Consider the following 20,107-nt stretch of genomic DNA (forward strand, 5'->3'; position numbering starts at 1 on the left):
TTTAACTGTGAAAATAATTCTCACACTAACCAATGCCGCAATGATAATATCATGAGTTAGAGAGATAAAATAAATGTGTGAAAGTAATTAAAAACTGTGGGTCACAGTAAAGATTTTCCACCCTGACAGTAGCTATTACAGAATTAACAAACATCCCACGATGAATTGCAGGCATACCCTGGTATTATTCCATGACAGGGTCAGAATGAGTTGCCCCTCTTTACAAGGGCAGCTGCTTGTTTCCCCTTCCCTGGACAGCAATGCCTTGAGAATGAATGCTTCATTTTTGGAAGGGCATTTAATAGATCAAAAATTACATCTTTACTTTGGACATTAGTGGTACAGTGCAGAAACAGGCTCTTCGGCCCACCGATTCCACGCTGACCAGCGATCACCCCGTACATTAACACTATCCTACACACTAGTGATCATTTTTTTACAACTTACCGAAGACGATTAACCAACAAGCCTGTACGTCTTTGGAATGTGGGAGGAAACCGGAGCACCAGGAGAAAACCCACGCAGACACAGGGAGAATGTACAAACTCCATACAGACAGCAACCATATTCAGGATGGAACCTGGGTCGCTGGTGCTGTAAGGCAGCAACTCTCCCGCTGCACCTCATCTTCTCAGTGAAATGTTTGTAAATTCACTGTCTGACTAATATTAACCGTACATTCAACGTGTATTAACCTCAACACTGCTGCAATGCAATTCCATGCAGTACAGTAGTACAATGACTGTAGTATAAAGATTCCTAGCAGCCAATATACACAAGGCTGCTCCTCCACACTGATAATAGACAATAGACAATAGCCTCTCAACGCCAGAGACCCGGGTTCGATCCAGCACCCACACCTATTCAAAGGCTCTATGATTGATGATCGGTACTCTCTTTTTAACAGAGCAATGGACCCTGCAGTCCCTTCGGCACAGTGCTAGTACTTTAGTGTACTTTCAGAATAGAAATTAAGTTGTTTGCAGAACCGCTCTCGCCAAGAGAAGTAATGCTGCACAGAGAGGCCTGCTTGAAAATGTATGCACCTGCGTATCCAATTTACAGTTTGTGGGATGAAACATGTGTATACGTTGGCTGTTGCATTTTTAAGCAGAAAAAACATAGTTGTTTAAAAAGTAATAGATATATATTTTTAATGAGGGCAGCACAGTGTTGCAGCTGGTAGAGCAGCTGCCTCTCAACGCCAGAGACCCGGGTTCGGTCCTGACCTCGGGTGCTGTCTGTACAGAGTTTGCACATTCTGTGACCGTGTGGGTTTCCCCCGGTGCTCCGGATACCTCCCACATCCCAAGACATTGGGGTTTGTAGGTTGTAATAAGCAACTGCAGATGTTAGTTTACTAAAGAAAGACGCAAAGTGCTGGAATAACTCAGTGGGTCAGGCAGCATCTGGAGAACATGAATAGGCGATGTTTCGGGTCGGGACCCTTCTTCAGATTGATTGCAGAGCTGGAAGAGAGGAGGGGTAGAGCAGAGCACGGCTGGTCATAGATGGATGCAGACGAGGGGGTTATTTGTTAGGCAGATTATTGGATAACGGCCAGACATAATAAAACAGCTGTTAGCTCAAACGGGTAAAGAATTGTGAATTGTGAAGCTCGAGGATAGAAATGTTGCTAATTGTGAAGAAGTGCAGGCGGATGAGGAGGGGGTGGGGAGCTAGAGTTCAGGGGAGGGGAGTGGAGGGGGGAAGAAAGTGGGTGGTGTCTTGAAGGAGAAAGGGGAGGGGGAAGGGGGCTGTTTGTTGGTTAGTTACCTAAAATTTAACGCTCTTACCATTAAGTTGGAAGCATCCCAAGCGGATTCTGAGGTGCTGTTCCTCCAATTTCAACGTGGCCTCACTCTGGCAATGGAGGAGGCCCAGGATGAAAAGGTCAGTATGGGAATGGGAAGGAAAGTGAAAATTGTTAGCAACTGGCAGAGCGAGAAGGCCTTGGCGGGAACACCAGATACAGTAGATGAGGTTAGAGGAGGTGCGCATGAACCTCTGTCTCGCCTGGAATTACTGCTGGGGTCCCTGATGAAGGCAAGGGAAGAGGTATAGGTACAGGTGTACTCCTGCAGTTGCTGGGGAAGTACCTGGGGAGAGGGTGGTTTGGGTGGGAAGGGATGAGTGAACCAAGAAGATGCAAAGGAAATGGTGTCCAAGGAAAGGGTAATGAGGTGGGAATGGGAGGTTGTGACTGGTGGTGAGATCACGCTGGAGGTGGAAAAAATGTTGGAGAATGATGAGTTGGATGCAGAGGATGGTGGGGTGAAAGGTGAGGACCAGGGGAACTCTATCCTTATTGTGTCGGGACGGAGAGGGAGTGAGAGTTAAACCACGGGACACAAAGGTGAGGGATGCATATACAACAGCAGGGAAGGAAATCATGTTTATTTAAGAAAGAGCACATCTCGGATGTCCTATCATATATATACAGCCGGAAACAGGCCTTTTCGGCCCTCCAAGTCCGTGCCGCCCAGCGATCCCCGTACATTAACACTATCCTACACCCACTAGGGACAATTTTTACATTTACCCAGCCAATTAACCTACATACCTGTACGTCTTTGGAGTGTGGGAGGAAACCGAAGATCTCGGAGAAAACCCATGCAGGTCACGGGGAGAACGTACAAACTCCTTACAGTGCAGCACCCGTAGTCAGGATCGAACCTGAGTCTCCGGCGCTGCATTCGCTGTAAAGCAGCAACTCTACCACTGCGCTACCGTGCCGTCCTAGGGTAGAGAATGGCGGAGATGGAGAAATTGAGAATGGTAGAGGTGGGGCTGGGAGGATGTGGCTGGTGGTAGGATCATGTTGGAGGTGGGAGAAGTGTCAGAGAATGAGATGCTGGATGCGGAGGCTGGTGGGGTGAAAGGAGTTTATGGAACTGCCTGGACTGTGTTAACAAACAAAAGGATAGAAACAAGGATGGAGACAAGCAGAAATGCCTGCAAGTTGTTTGTTTAACAAGATTCTTTGCTGTTCTAAGAATTGACATTATTTGTTAACAAAGACAAATGTTATATGAGGAATCTGTAAAACATTCAGAGATTGGAACACTGAGAACTATGCTACTTGTACATAAACGACTGACAACTCTCAGAATAATCTGCAGAGAGGAAGGTGCAAATTATACTTGCATCACATTTATTTTAATTGATTGGGATTGGAGAGTTGAAATCCCTAGGCTTAATATCTGTGTGCAGGGACCTTGCTAGTTTATAAGACATTTCACCATCAAACATTTTAATGGAGGCAAAAATCAGGTAAAAGGAGTTTCATATAAACACGTCAAGTGCTCATTCATCAGTTTAGAGCTCACAACCTCCTGTTATAAACATTGATTTCTCTCATTTCAAGTTAGCCTTCCATCCCCTCTCTCTCTGTCGCTCCCCCACCCTACTGGTTTCAGTGTCGTCCTGCTTAGTTTCACTCTATCACCTGTCCACAGCCAACAATGGATCATTGTGGGCTCTACCTTTCCTTGGTCATCGTTGGTGGCTTTGATTTGTTTTTTTCCCATACACTTCCTTCATTTGTTCTTTGTACCCCTTCATACCTCTAGTTTCCCTCTCCTCTGACTCTCAGTCTGAAGGGTCTCGACCCGAAACATCACCTATTCCTTTTCTCCAGAGATGCTGCCTGACCCGCTGAGTTACTCCAGCATTTTGTGTCTATCTTCAGTGAAAACCAGCATCTGCAGTTCCTTAGCGGGTCAGACAGTATCTCTGGAGAAAAGGAATGGGTGACGTTTCGGGTCAAGACCTTCTTCACACATGCTATGTTGGACGTAGTGCAATAAAATAATGAAGTTGCCATTTAATGGGCACTGCTTTCCACAAACAGAACATTTACTGGAATAGTAATAGACAAGTGGAGGTCACAAGAACATGAAGCTTGTCAATTCAGACTGTAGACGACTGTGAATGTACTTCCCCACCTAGTGGGACCTTTTAGTAACTGGTCCACATTCTCCAAGTACATAGGATAATGTAATGTAAAACAAATTGTCTGCAAAATTTCAAATACTTTTTCCATAGGGTCTGTATCACTTACTAAAAAAAGAACAAGGCCTAGGACCCAAGGTCTGATGGGAAGGTAAAGATAAATATATTGGAGTGCCAGTGGTATGTTTATTTTAGCTTATTTTAATGATACAGAGCGGAAACAGCGATCCCTGCGCACTAACACTATCCTACACACACTACGGACAATTGACAATTTTACTGAAGCCAATTAACCTACAAACCTGTACGTCTTTGGATGAAATTTTACTGGAATATTTTTCTGCATGGAGGTTTATCTTATTTGTTTTGTCCTCTCTCAATGCACACTTCTCAATTAGCCATCTCCTTGTGCCAGTCACCTACAACAATCAGTGCAAGCCTGTCATAGGCATTCCTGAAAGTCCATATAGGCTACATCAACCACAAGGCCCTCAGCATTCCAATTTGTAACCGCTTTGAAGAATTCAATCAAACAGGAGCTTCCCCCACAAAGAAATTCTGATCATCTTTGATTACTCCCTGCCCTTCCACGACAGATAAGCCATGTCCCTTAGATTTGTTCCCAATAACCCACAGGCCTGTAATAAATTTCCCCTCCTACCGTTCTTGAATAAAAGTACCTCTTTGGCTATCTTCCAGTCATGCCAAGTGTTAGTGAAAAAGAGGTTCCTATCATTTCCAACATAACATAAATTGCTCATTTTGAAACACCATAATCACCTAGAATCAATAGGTGAACTGAATAAGTAGCAAAGCTAGTTCTGGACTCTTTCAATCTAGACCCAGTGAGTTACAAATTAATCCGTAATTCAACATTAACCATTAATCCGCGCTGCCGAGAGGGTAGGAGGATCCGCGCTGCCGAGAGGGTAGGAGGACCCGCGTCGCCAAGAGCGAGGAGGGCCGGCGAGAATGAATGGGGACCCGACGTGGAGGGGGGGCGCCGCCGAGATCGATGGGGTGACCCGACGTGGGGCCGCCAAGATTGGAGGGGGAACCCAGCAGGGGGTCACCGAGAACAAAGGGGGACCCAGCAGGGGGTCACCGAGAACAAAGGGGGACCCAGCAGGGGGTCACCGAGAACAAAGGGGGACCCAGCAGGGGGTCACCGAGAACAAAGGGGGACCCAGCAGGGGGTCACCGAGAACACAGGGGGGCCCAGCAGGGGGCCGGTGAGAATGAAGGGGGGGGGGGTTCCCGGCACGAGGTGGCAGGCCTGGTTTCCCGCTGCGAGCGCTCAATGAACATTTTGCAGCTTTGTCGGCACCAGAAACATGGCGACTCCTTGTGTACTGCCGGGGTGAGGTCCGCTGTATGATTTTACCGGGCTGTATGCAAAACAAAGAATTTCACTGTACCTTAGTACATGTGGCAATAAAATATCATTAAACTGAGAAGCGGTCATCTCTCACAGAATTGCTGCAGGATGCTGCAGCCGGGACTTGTGGGGTTGTGCCTAATGACACTAAATGAGCCTATTGAGAAAAGAGTGAAGAATGATCCACACAGAATCAGGCTAGAACTGATCTTGAAGTAATTACATTTCAAATATATTAACACACAGTTGTCAGATAGAGAAATATATCCAAATGATGTTGTCATTGGGTGTGCTGAAGGGTTCAGCAGGATTGACTCATTCCTGGAGGAGTATGAAACTATAAAAAATAGTAGAATTTATTTTCCTGCATGCTGGCACATAAACTAAAAAGTGCCCGTTATTATCAAAATGTAACCTGCGGAAATCAATATTTCATTCAATCCTGACAACATGGAGATTTATGTTAGCATTCCACATAATTATTTCTCACACGTATTTGCAAGAATCAGCTACACAGAGCAGTACAAGTCTGCTTACACACTGGAATAAACAAGGATAAATGTGTAGGAAGGAACTGTAGATGCTGTTTAAACTGAAGATAGTCACAAAATGCTGGGGTAACTCACACACAGGTAGCATCTCTGGAGAGGAGGAATGGATGACGTTTCGGGTCGAGACTCTTCTTCAGAATAAACCTGGCTTTCAAGGAAGAACAGGGACCAGACCAATGGACCAGGGGTCATAGACTTAGAATAAAAGGACGTACCTTTGGAAACGAGATGAGGAGGATTTATTTTTTGTCAGAGGGTGGTGATTCAGTGGAATTCATTGCCACAGATAGCTGTGGAGGCCAAGTCAATGGATATTTCTTATGGTGGAGACTGACAGATTCTTGACTGATACGGTTGTCAGGAGATATGGGGAGAAGGCAGGAGAATGGGGTTGGGAGGGAAAGATACAGTGCATCCAGAAAGTATTCAGACCCATTCACTTTTTCCACATTTTGTTATGTTACAGCCTTATTTTAAAATGGATTAAATTATGTTTTTTAATCATCAATCTACACACAATACCCCATAATAAAAGAGCGAAAACAGGTGTTTAGAATTTTTGCAAAGTAATTAAAAGAAATAACTGAAATATCACATTTACATAAGTATTCAGACCCTTTACTCAGTACTTTGTTGAGGCACCTTTGGCAGCAATTACAGCCTCAAGTCTTCTTGGGTATGACGCTACAAGCTTGGCACACCTGTATTTGGGTAATTTCTCCCATTCTTCTCTGCAGATCCTCTCAAGCTCTGTCAGGTTGGATGGGGAGCGTCGATGCTCAGCTATTTTCAGATCCCTCCAGAGATGTTCGATCGGGTTCAAGTCCGGGCTCTGGTTGGGCCACTCAAGGACATTCACAGACTTGTCACGAAGCCACTCCTGCGTTGTCTTGGCTGTGTGCTTAGGGTCGTTGTCCTGTTGGAAGGTGAACCTCTGCCCCAGTCTGAGGTCCAGAACGCTCTGGAGCAGGTTTTCATCAAGGATCTCTCTGTACTTTGCTCCGTTCATCTTTCCCTCGATCCTGACTAGTCTCCCAGTTCCTGCTGCTGAAAAAAAGTCCCCACAGCATGATGCTGCCACCACCATGCTCCACCGTAGGTATGGTATTGGCCAGGTGATGAGCAGTGCCTGGTTTCCTCCAGACGTGACGCTTGGCATTCAGGCCAAAGAGTTCAATCTTGGTTTCATCAGACCAGAGAATCTTGTTTCGCATGGTCTGAGAGTCCTTTAGGTTCCTTTTGGCAAACTCCAAGCGGGCTGTCATGTGCCTTTTACGGAGGAGTGGCTTCCGTCTGGCCACTCTACCATAAAGGCCTGATTGGTGGAGTGCTACAGATATAGTTGTCCTTCTGGAAGGTTCTCCCATCTTCACAGAGGATCTCTGGAGCTCTGTCAGAGTGACCATCGGGTTCTTGGTCACCTCCCTGACCAAGGCCCTTCTCCCCCGATTGCTCAGTTTGGCCGGGCGGCCAGCTCTGTGAAGAGTCCTGGTGGTTCCAAAGTTTTTCCATTTAAGAATAACGGAGGCCACTGTACTCATCGAGACCTGCAATGCTGCAGAAATTGTTTTATACCCTTCCCCAGATCTGTGTCTCGACACAATCCTGTCTCGGAGGTCTACAGACAATTCCTTCATCTTCATGGCCTGGTTTTTGCTCTGACATACACTGTCAACTGTGGGACCTTATATAGACAGGTGTGTGCCTTTCCAAATCATGTCCAATCAATTTAATTTACCACTGGTGGACTCCAATCAAGTTGTAGAAACATTTCAAGGATAATCAATGGAAACATGATGAACCTAAGCTCAATTTTGAGCGTCATATCAAAGGGTCTGAATACTTATGTAAATGTGATATTTCAGTTATTTATTTTTAATTACTTTGCAAAAATTTCAAAATACCTGTTTTCACTTCTTCATTCTGGGGTATTGTGTGTAGATTTATAATTAAAAAATGAATTTAATTATTTTAAAAATAAGGCTGTAACGTAACAAAATGTGGAAAAAGTGAAGGGATCTGAATACTTTCTGAATGCACTGTAGATCAGCAATGATTGAATGGCGGAGTAGACTTGATGGGCCGAATCGCCTAATTCTGCTGCTGGAACTTATGAACTAGCTGCCAACGCGAATGCAAACTCCAAATAAAACTGACTCCTTGGCTTATCACTTTTTTTTGCCTGAAATGAAACATCCACAATTAATACACAAACTGCTGGAGTAACTTAGCGGGTCAGGCAGCATTTCTGGAGAAAATGGATCAATGATGTTTTTGTATTAGGACCCTTCTACAGACTGTAGTAGGGGGAGAAAGCTGGAAGAGTGGTGGGGTCGGGACAACACTGGCAGGTGATGCAGATACAGGTGAGATGGGGAAATGGTTGGATAAAGGCCAGAGATGAAAAGACAAAAGGCTGAGATAAGGAGATAAGGAAAGAACCGGCATGAAATGTGAAGCCAGAGGAAGTAACGTAAACAATCTGCTGGAGATTAGGGTCAGGTTATCATTTTGTGAGCAGTGGGATATTCATCCCTCCAGTGCTCAATGTTCTCACAGCTGGAGATTCATTTTCACTATGCACTTCCCCTTTGATCGGAGCCATGACATCATTACCCTTGTACACATCCACTTGCCCTTCCATTCGCCCTACAGTCGCTTTGTGGAATCAGGATGAATCTATACTTGGTTTAAATCTGTACTTGGTTTAGACCAGTTGGCTACCAAATCTGTAATGCCTCAATCCATTCAGTTTCCAGGCCCATGATCTCCAGAGACTGGATCCCGTGCTGCTGGAAGTGTCTGCCAACAGATCTATATTGATCTCCCCATACAATATATTGATGTATCCTGTCACTCCAATTCTTAGGTTGTTGCCTGTTTCCCTGATGTAAAGGATGTGGCAGTCTTTACATTCACTTTTTCTTGTTCACAAGTTATCGTTTGTTCTATTTGAGCTCTCTTTGCCTTGACCCTGTTCTGTATATTTTTCTATTATTTTTGAGTATAATCCCAACATTGCTTTTCCTCCACAATTTCCAGTTCTTTGCATCCATATCCACATTTAATAATTAGGCACAGAAACTGTAGATGCTGGTTTGCCAAAAAGACACAAAGTGCTGGAATAACTCAGCAGGTCAGGCAGCAATGTTTCTATGTACCAATGTGGTAGTGAATTAGAATAAGTAAGAATTTCATTGTTGACAATCAAACATTCTTGACTTAATATCCATGGCCCAGCAAAACGGAGAGTTAATATTTACAGACCATAAAAGAATTACATTTCTATAATCATGCCTTACTCTATTCAATAATAATAATAATAATAATGCATTACATTTATATAGCGCTTTTCTAACACTCAAAGACGCTTTACAAGGTTTACTAAAACATAAAAGAAAATAAATTGATAAATGAGTAAACAAAGAGAAAAGGAAAAAGAAGGTGAGGTAACGGTCAGTGATTGAAGGCAGTGCTGAACAGATGAGACTTTGCAATGCATCTTTGAGCCAATTAATTGCTTTTGAAACACTGGGTTCTTCTGCAGTTGTATAGGGCCCTGGTAAGACCACATCTGGAGTATTGTGTACAGTTTTGGTCTCCTAATTTGAGGAAGGACATCCTTGTAATTGAGGCAGTGCAGCGTAGGTTCAAGAGATTGATCCCTGGGATGGCGGGACTGTCATATGAGGAAAGATTGAAAAGACTAGGCTTCTATTCACTGGAGTTTAGAAGGACGAGGGGGGATCTTAAGAGACATGTAAAATTATAAAAGGACTGGACAAGCTAGATGCAGGAAAATGTTCCCAATGTTGGGGGAGTCCAGAACCAGGGGCCACAGTCTTAGAATAAAGGGGAGGCCATTTAAAACTGAGGTGAGAAGGAACCTTTTCACCCAGAGAGTTGTGAATTTGTGGAATTCTCTGCCACAGAGGGCAGTGGAGGCCAAATCACTGGATGAATTTAAGAGAGTTAGATAGAGCTCTGGGGGCTAGTGGAATCAAGGGATATGGGGAGAAGTTGGGCACAGGTTACTGATTGTGGATGATCAGCCATGATCACAATGAATGGCACTGTTCACAAAATGAATGGCACTGTTCACAGAAACTATCATTGTATCCAACTCATGTGGCCCCCTGGATAATATCCTCTCCCTCGTTTGAGGGGCATCTCCACCATACCTGCCCCCCAATGTGCAGCAGTAGAAGGACCCTTGACTGTGGTCCTACCCCACAGAGCCTTGGTGTGGTGGATGGTACGTAACACCACCCCATTTTTAAATAATTAATGCACTAGCATCTCCCCCTCTTCAGAAGCAACTCATCCTTGACCGATGGCGACTACCTACGAAGATCTTAATCTAAATAGGAAAGCTTGGGTGTGCTAACTGTTTGTTTCAACGTCTAAACGTTAGCCAAACGGCAACTAATAATGTGACTGAAGTTTTATCAAGCAATGATAAAATCTTCCAGAAATATGCCAAATTAATCTGCAGAATTAACAATGCAGGATAATTCAACCTTTTCCCCCCCAATTTATCAACCTGGCACTCGCATCAAGCATTGTTCAGTCAATTTGCATGCCCAAGGCCTGTACTGCCCAAATAGCATTCATTTAATCTGAATCCCATCTTTGATCTTTATGTTTAGTTACTCCAGCCATTCCTATAACTCCTGAGTGGGATAGACCATTTGAAAGCCAATTAGCAAACAATTACATGCAGTTTTGTGCTCCAGGCTCATGTAGACTGGGAATATGGTCAAAACTGCCTAAAACTCCCACATAGAGCACCATTCTAGCTGTTGTATGGAGAAGACATGCTGTGCTCAATCTGGATGAGACCCAGACCCGTGGGTAATCATCCCAATGCATCATTCAAATTCACTTCATTTTTCTTCTTCCATTCACTGTACTCTTTAACCTTGATAAAATCTGCTTCACATCAAATCTCAAGCTGAGAGGTTGCATACAAAATCATGACAGGAATAGATCAGTTAGACGCACAGAGTCTCTTGCCCAGAGTAGAGGAATCCAGAAGCAGAGGACTAGGTTTAAGATGCGGGGGGTAAGATACAACAGGAGCCTGAAGGGGTAACTTTTCATACAAAGTGTGGTGGGTGTATGGAACGAGCTGACGGAGGTGGTCATTGAGACAGGTAGTGTCATAACACTTAAGAAACATTTAGACAGGTGCATGGATAGGATATGTTTAGACTAGAGGGATATGGGCCAAATGCAGGCAGGTGAGACTGAAGTCTCACCTGTTCAGTACTGCCTTCAACCACTGAAGGTCACCTCACCTTCTGTCTCCTTTCTCTGTTCGTTTACTTATTTATCTATTTATTCACTTCCCTATGTTCTCTAAATCCCTGTAAAGCGTCTTTGAGTATATGAAAAGCGCTATATAAATGTAATGCATTATTATTATTATTATTATTACGTGGGCAGGTTGAGCCGAAGGCCCTATTTTCACGCTATAAGACTCTATGACTCGGTTTTCTTCCGTTTCCTCTGCCAACTTCCTTCTACAAGCAGTTCTTATACCAAAGGAAATCCTAATCCTTATTCTTTTTCTATTTTCAAGATGACAATTTCTCCATATAGAAGTGCTTTAATCAAGGCCCTTTAGGCCACTGAGTCCAACCCGACCAGCAATCACCCATACACTAGTTTTATCCACACATTCCCCCCCCTACATCAAAAATCTTCTAACCCCCCTCTCTAACTCCAGGTCCCTCAGATCGGCCGACTTGGGGCTATTCACTATCCCGCGGTCTAGGCTTAAACTCAGGGGTGACCGCGCTTTTGCGGTTGCAGCTCCTAGACTGTGGAACAGCATCCCTCTCCCGATCAGAACTGCCCCCTCCATCGACTCCTTTAAGTCCAGGCTCAAAACATATTTCTACTCCCTAGCGTTTGAGGCTCATTGAGGAGGCGCTGTGAACTGTTTGCGTGCTACTGTATGTTTTCATTTTTTTTTCTATTGGAACCTAATCAAATGTACAGCACTTTGGTCAACGTGGGTTGTTTTTAAATGTGCTATACAAATAAAATTGACTTGACTTGACTTGACATTAGGGACACTTTACAGAAGCCAATAAACCTTTAGAGTGTGGGAGGAAACCATTATACCCAGAGATAACCCACGTGGTCACAAGGAGAACATTCAAACTCTGTGCAGACCGGACCTGTAGCCAGGATCGAGCCCGGTGCTGTGAGGCAGCAACTCTACCGTTGAGCCACTGTAATTTTTTTAAATCTTAAAGACATTTATTGAATGATGAGATTAACAGATAGGGTGAATGCACACATAGTCTTTTTCCCAGGAACGTGGAATCAAGAATGAGAGAGCATACGTTTAAGGTAAGAGGGGAAAGGTTTAATGGGAACCCGAGGGGCAAATACCTCGACACAGAGACACAGAGGGTGGTCAGAACAAGCTGCCGGAGGAAGTAGTTGAGGCAGATACAAAACATAATTTCAGACATTTGAACAGTACATGGATCAGAAAGGTGGAGAGGGATATGGGCCAAAAGTGGGAAAATGGGAAAAGCTTAGTTAGAGCATCTTGGTCGGTATGGATGAGTTGGGCCGAAGGGCCTGTTTCCTTGCTATAGGACTCTATGACCTGCACACTGAGGTCTAGGTCTCTCTGTTGTGCAACACTCCCCAAGTTTCTACCGTTTATTGTGCAAGTCCTGTCCTGGTTTATCCAACCAAAATACAATATGTCACATTTATCTGAATTAAACTTCATCTGATATTCCTCAGCACATTGGCCAAATTAATCAACATCCCGTTTTAATAATTGATAACCTTCATCATTGTCACCATACCACCAATTTTAGTGTCATCCACAAACTTACTAACCATGCCACCTACATTCACATACAAATCAATAATGTAAACAACGACCAACTCTGGACTGATCTGTGGTACACCACTTGTCCAGGCCTCCAGTCTGGAAAACAACTCTCTACCACCGCCCTACCTTCTTCTATTGTCTTCTACCTTCAACCCTGGTTCCCATGTGATCTAAACTTCCTGACCAGCCTTCCATGTGGTATCTTGTCAAAGGCCTTGCTAAAGTCCTTGTAAACAACATCTACCACACTGCTGTCATCAATCATCTCTGTCACCTCTTCAACAAACTCTAGCAGACTTGTGAGACATGATTTCCGGAGCACAAAACTATGCTGACTATCCCTAATCAGTCCTTGCCTTTCCACATGTATGTAGATCCTGTCTTTCAGAATCCCCTCCAATAACATACATGCCACTATCGTACTGGGTACACAGATGATGGAAAGTAAAGATGGAAGTGGACAGATATCATAACTCCCAATCCCTCCGCAAGTCCCTGGTCCATTCGCCCATCTCCTCTAACCACTCCCTCTGTAACTTCACATTCCCATGCAATTGTAGGTAGATACGTTGTGGCATCCTCTACATTGGATTGCAAGACCGCTTGGAAAAACACCTCATTCAATCCACAAAGGCTGTCCCGAGGCTCCAGTCACATGTAACTTGAAGCATCTGTGCCTCTCCCACTCTGAACTGCCGTCAGCATCTCTGCAAATGTTTGCTTCTTCTCTTTTTCAATTCAGATGCACGACCCTTGATCTGAAACGTGAATCCTGATCCCACTGATGCTGGTTGAGCTGCTGGATGCCAACAGTAACTTCTGGACTTTGTTTCAGACTTCCTGCGTCTGCAGTTTTTTTTGCTAGGATTACCTTCCCCTTAGCTTGCGTTGGGTCCTCATGAAAACGCCTGGATCATCAGAGTTCACTTAATTCTCAGCACTTTAGCAGCATTCTATGGTACTGACATGCATGTACAATTGAAAATTAACTAATTTATATTAATTCTGCCTCATCAAATTCCATAATTGAAACTCGAACATAAATTGAAAATGAAATTCAATGTCGGTAACTGAGCAGCAGTTATGAATTCAATATTTGTGTTCTCTGCACTCTGCACACCAGTCATATATTTAATCATCTGTTTTTTTACATTCATTCTTAGAATTTGAACATTCTTTGGAAGGCCAGCATTCCCAAAAGCATACTGTTAGTTTAATTGGTCACTATAAATTTTCCCTCGGCAAAGATAAAAAGTGAAAGAATCAAAAAGGAGTCCATGTGCTTGTATATATTAACGATTTAGACGAGGAAATTAAACGTAACATCTCCAAGTTTGCCGATGACATAACACTGGGTGACAGTGTGAGCTGCAATGAGGATGCTGAGGCTGTAGGGTGACTTGGATAGGTTGGGTGAGTGGGCAGATGCATGGCAGATGCAGTATAATGTGGATAAATGTGAGGTTATCCACTTTGGTGGCAAGAACAGGAAGGTAGATTATTATCTGAATGGTGTCAGATTAGTAAAAGGGGAGGTGCAACTATGTGTGCTAGTACATCAGTCACTGAAAGTAAGCATGCAGGTACAGCAGGCAGTGAAGAAAGCTAATGGCATGTTGGCCTTCATTGCGAGAGGATTTGAGTTTAGCAGCAAGGAAGTCCTACTGCAGTTGTACAGGGCCCTGGTGAGATCACACCTCGAGTATTGTGTGCAATTTTGGTCTCATAATTTGAGGAAGGACATTATTGCTATTGATGGAGTGCAGCGTAGGTTCACCAAGTTAATTCCCAGAATGGCAGGACTGACATATTGATGAAAGAATAGGTCGAATGGGTTTGTATTAACTGGAATTTAGAAGGATGAGAGGGGATCTTATAGAAACATATAACATTATTAAAGGTTTGGACAGGCTAGATGCAGGAAACATGTTCCCGATGTTGGGGGAGTCCAGAACCAGGGGTCACAGTTTAAGAATAAGGGGTAGGCCATTTAGGACTGAGATGAGGAAAAGCTTTTTCACCCAGAGTTGTGAATCTGTGGAATTCTCTGCCACAGAAGGCAGTGGAAGCGCATTCACTGGATGTTTTCAAAAGAAAGTTAGATTTAGCTTTTAGGGCCTAAGGATTCAAGGGATATGGGGAAAAAGCAGGAACGGGTACCGATTTTAGATGATCAGCCATGATCATATTGAAAGGCGGTGCTGGCTCGAAGGGCCGAATGGCCTACTCCTGCACCTATCTTTCTATGTTTCTATGTTTCTATGAAAGAGAATTATTGTATTGTGAGAGTATACAACAAAGAAGGGGGAGTAAAATCAGTATAAACCAGCATCTGCGGTTTGTGGTTGGGGAAGTTGCCGGTGGTCTGATTATCGGCTGCCTTCACACTTCCAAGTGACGGAGGTGGCAGGTTTGTAAGCCTTGCATGGCAATTGCAGCAGGATTTGGAGATGGCATTCTGTGCACTGTGGTAGAGAGATACATGTTTAGGGTGGCGGGTGGTTGACCAATCAAGCAGATTGTTTAGTATTGAGCTTCTTCACTGTTAATGCAGCTACTGTGTTACATATGGTGTATGTGATGAAGAAAATGGGAGGCAGGTTATTCAGTCATCACAGAATACCCAAGTCTAGACCTGCACTGACAACCACAGTATTTATCTCTGCAATCTGGCTACATTTCTGTGCATGGGCAACTTCAATGTGATTGATGATAGACCTGTAACAAAGCGGGGATAGCAAAGAAATTGATTAGAAATTAATCAGTGGAAAGTCAAAAAAGTGGTGTTGACAGAAATGGTACATATGTTAACACTAGTTACTTGTTGCAAGAATTTCATGTACCCTAGCACTGTGTTTCTAATGTTTAACTCAACCAGATAATATCATTACCAAGTTATTTCCGTGAGATTATCAAACACATTCATCTGATTCATGAGTGACCCTGTTCTCATTCATAAATAAATTAGTTTTTATAAATGCCGAACATTCACACAGAATGTAAAAAGGGTCTCATACATTTGTTCCACGATCACAGAGAAAAATCTCCTTGACAAATCTCAAGTAGACTGATCCAATCTGGGATTTCAAATAACTGCATCCCATCAGGCGAACCCTCAGAATTGAGTGACCCAAATTGTCAAATGAATCCTTCAAAAGAAATATAGCCGAAAATTTTAGAAAGACTTAGCGGGTCAGACAGCATCTATGGAAAGAGAAATAGAGTTATGGTTTGGGTCAAAGACCCTGTTTTACTCCTTCAAAGGGAGAGAGAGAGTCCATGTTCATCAGATCGGTAATGTTTAGAAAAAGGGAGGATGACCTCTGACAATAGAGAGGAAATCAACAGACTTTCAGTCTGAAGAGAGATCCTGACCCAAAGTGTCATCGATCTATGTTCTCCAGTGATGCTGCCTGACCCGCTGGGTTGCTCAAGCACTTTGTGTCTTTCCTTGGTAAACCAGCATCTGCAGTTCCTTTGTTTCTACAAACATTTCCAACTACCCTCTGACCTCAGGGGGTAATCTCCACAGGGTCACGTCATAACACAACTAGTACTCATTCAGTTCCTGGGTTATGTTGGTAAGGAATGAGTGCAGGGCACACTAATGGGAAGCAAGGTATTATGGAGCTCCAAACGAGGGCAGATGAACCTGCACAGGCTTCTGAAGAAGAGTAGGAGGAGGTAACGACTTCCTCATACAAAGGCCACACAACAGGAAGATGCCAGGGCCATATCAATCAGACCACGCATGTATTGTATGAGTACATCTTTTTACATGGAGCCATGCGATGTAGCCAAACACCTCTGCTTGGGATGAATGCACACGTCACTTTGACCAATAACTGTCCCCATTTGTGCCAACAGTCTCCGTGGTCTTCTGCACTGCAGCAGTATGCAGCAAAGAGCCTTATGGGAAATATACCAGTGGATAACCTGCAAGGATCCCTTTACCAGAACCATTGTTACAGCGAAGGTTCAGCTCAGCAGCTGGTTATTTACATTTGGGTGGTGGGTATATGGTCCGAGCTGCCAGTTGAGCCAGGTACAATAACAGTATTTAAATGTCTCTTGGATAGGCACATGGATAGGAAAGGTTTCGAAGGATATGGGCCAAGTGTGGGCAAATGGCTTAGATGGCACATCCAGGTCGGTAAGGATGAGTTGGGGGTGAAGAGGGTTGCACAGATCTTATTGGGTGAATTGGAAGACAATAACATGGTGCCTGTTCAGGGATTCAGGTGAATGTTAAAGACGGTATTATTTAAATAAGTCCACAGTGTTCTTGAAGAACAGCGAAGCAGCCACGTAAAGAATAACTTGTCGTTTATCTCACTGCAACTTCTCACAGGTTTCTGCCTGCAAATCAATATTTCCTCCGTTAATTAATGCCTCTGGTATTGTTCTGACAAGTACAATAAAGGTTCACTGTTAATGCAGCTTCCTTCTCACAATACTCTTAACTACTTCGTTCTAGTAATTAGAAACAGGAATAATGGGAGGTGAACAAATGACTTTAACATTCAGCAGTCACTACTCATAACAAGAAGTTGAACTTTTACAATTATCTGCTTGTCCTAGCACATGGCGTACGATTGACACTGGGAAACCATAGAGCTCAGGATAGGAATAATGGGCAATTTCACTACAATATCCTTATCACTGAAATGTATAATACTCTTCTAATACTCTTCTATAAAACTAACTTGTTCTACTTGCCAGGGATGGATATCACGGTGTATCACATTCAAGATCACATGGAAGATTTATCATTTCTAAAGCATCTCAACCAAATTGTGCCACCTCGTGTCATTCTTTTTTCTGCATGTATATGCCAACATAAAGTAAAACTGAATGATAAACACTCAAGGGATAGAACATCACTGCACAGGAACAGGCCCTTCACTCCTTGATGTCTGTGCCATGCATGATGCCACATTAAACTCGTCCTTTCTGCCTGCACTTGATTTATATGTCTCGGTTCCCTGCATATTCGTTAACCTATCTAAAAGCCTCTTAAATGTGCTACTATCGTATCTGCTTCCACCATTCCTGGGAGCACGATCCAGGTACTTACAAGTTTCCGTGTAATAAAACTTCTCGCACTTCTCCTAATCTAATGTAAACCTTTCTCCTCTCACGTTAAATCCTCTAGTGGTGCAGATGGGTCAGCTGCTGCCTCACAGTGCCAGAGACCTGGGTTTGACTCTGACCTCGGCTGATGTCTGTGTGGAGTTTGCATGTTCTCCTTGTGACTGTGTGGGTTTCCTCCGGGTGCTCCAGTTTCCTCCCATATCCCAAAGACGAGCAAATTTGTAGGATAGCTGGCCTCTATAAATTGCCCCTAGTATGTGGATGTAAAAGTGGGAACACGTTGAATTAATGTGAACTGATGACCATTGGATGCCGTAGACTCGGTGGACTGAAAAACTAATGTTTAGTTTAGAGATACAGTATGGAAACAGGCCCTTCGGCCCACCGAGTCTGCACCGACCAGCGATCCCCCAACATTAACACTACCCTACACATACTAGGGACAACTTTTTACATTCATACCAAGCTAATTAACCTACAAACCTGTACATCTTTGGAGTGTGGGAGGAAACCGAAGATCTCGGAGAAACCCACGCAAGTAACAGGATTACCTGTATAACCCTGTTATACCTATATAAACTCCGTACCGACAGTACCTGGAGTCAGGATCGAACCCGGGTGTCTGGCGCTGTAAGGCAGCAACTCTACCACTCACTGCGCCACCGTGCCACACGATTGTAGTGGGGAGGGCGGGGGAGAAAGCTTGAGGAGAGGTGGGAGTGTGACAAACTGGGCAGGTGATAGGTAGATACACATTTGTCGGCACTCCTGTCATCTTTAAATAATGGGATTGTGCCGTCAGTGGTAGTGAAGGCGTCGGAACTGATGAAAAGTGTCTTCCCATTGAAATGCTGAATTGAGACTCCTTTGGGTCAACGCAGAGAATACTACAGCACTTGTATTTGTCCCATTTTCCTGACCAATACTTCGCCCTCAGATAAGCAGTTTACACGTTTTTGATATTATTTTTTGCGACAAACTTTCACCCAACCCCCATTTTCCATATTACACGTGACCACAAGTCAGAAGCAATTAAATGCCAGTAAATTCACTTGTAAAGTTATATATTAATGCAAAATTCTAAACTTTAAAATATTTATGAAATATCTGCTTTTCCTTAGACTAATTTTCCTTTAAGTAGCTCTACCGCTGCACCGCCCTAACTCACTGAAATAACTTCCATCCTGGAAAATATTCTGACTGTGTACCCTGTCAATGTCTCTCATCATTTTATTAACTTCTATCAGGTCTCCCGTCAGCCTCCAATGCTCCAGAGAAGGGTTGTCACTGTAATGTCCACATTTGGCATAATAAGGCAGTGTGAAGCCAGATTTGTTATGCTTTGCCACTCACCCCATTCTGGCTGTTGCAGTGCCTGGTACTGATGATGGCTCCGGCCTCCTCTATCATTTTCAGTATTGTACCACCGTGGACATTGCCCGCGATGTTGGCATCATCCGGACGCATGATCCTGCAAGAGTTCACAATTGTCACACCTCCTGAGGCAAAAAATAAAGCTAAAGATTAACAAAAGTGAAAAATTGCATTAGAAAATGTTAAAGTACAGTATAATCTAGAGCCTTATTCTCCTACAATGCGAGGTCAATTAATGTTGACTTCTGAAGGAGAGTCCCGACTCGAATCGTCACCTATTCCTTTTCACCGGAGATGCTGCCTGACCCGCAAAGGTACTCCAGCGTTTTGTGTATCTTCGGTATAAACCAGCATCTGCAGTTCCTTCCTCCACAATGTAATGGCCAAGAAAGCACACCAACCCCTCTACTTCCTTAGAAGGCTTAGGAAGTTCGGCATATTCCCAACAACTCTCACTAACGTCTACAGGTGCACCGCAGAAAGCGTTTTATCAGGATGCATCACAGCACGGTCTGGGAACAGTTCCATCCAAGACCGCAAGAAATTGCAGAGAATTGTAGATGCAGCCCAGACCATCACACAAACTAACCCCCCTTCCATTGACTCCATTTACACTTTACGCTGCCTCGGCAAGGCCGCCAGCATAATCAAGGACGAGTCGCACCCGGCCACTCCCTCTCCCATCGGGCAAGAGGTATAGAAGTGTGAAAATGCACAGCTCCAGATTCACGAACAGTTTCTTCTCAGCTGTTCACAGGCAACTGAACCATCCTACCAACAACTAGAAAGCAGTCCTGAGCTACTATCTACCTCAGTGGAGATCCTTGGACTACCTTTAATCGGATTTTACTGGACTTTATCTTGCAATAAATGTTATTCACGTTTTTCCCT

The 20,107-nt window shown here is 43.8% G+C and overlaps 1 protein-coding gene across 8 annotated transcripts in view; it reads right to left on the reverse strand.

The window, feature by feature from the left end:
* Positions 1–20,107, reverse strand: part of acot7 (acyl-CoA thioesterase 7) — a 288,577-nt gene that overhangs the window by 235,116 nt on the left and 33,354 nt on the right. For all 8 annotated transcript variants that reach the window (XM_078425338.1, XM_078425332.1, XM_078425337.1 and 5 more), the window contains one exon: positions 19,196–19,313. In XM_078425338.1, the coding sequence (XP_078281464.1) occupies positions 19,196–19,313 (118 nt within the window). The remainder of the gene's footprint in view (positions 1–19,195; positions 19,314–20,107) is intronic.

Source organism: Rhinoraja longicauda, chromosome 30 (assembly GCF_053455715.1).
Source record: "Rhinoraja longicauda isolate Sanriku21f chromosome 30, sRhiLon1.1, whole genome shotgun sequence".
Lineage (NCBI taxonomy): Eukaryota > Metazoa > Chordata > Chondrichthyes > Rajiformes > Arhynchobatidae > Rhinoraja > Rhinoraja longicauda.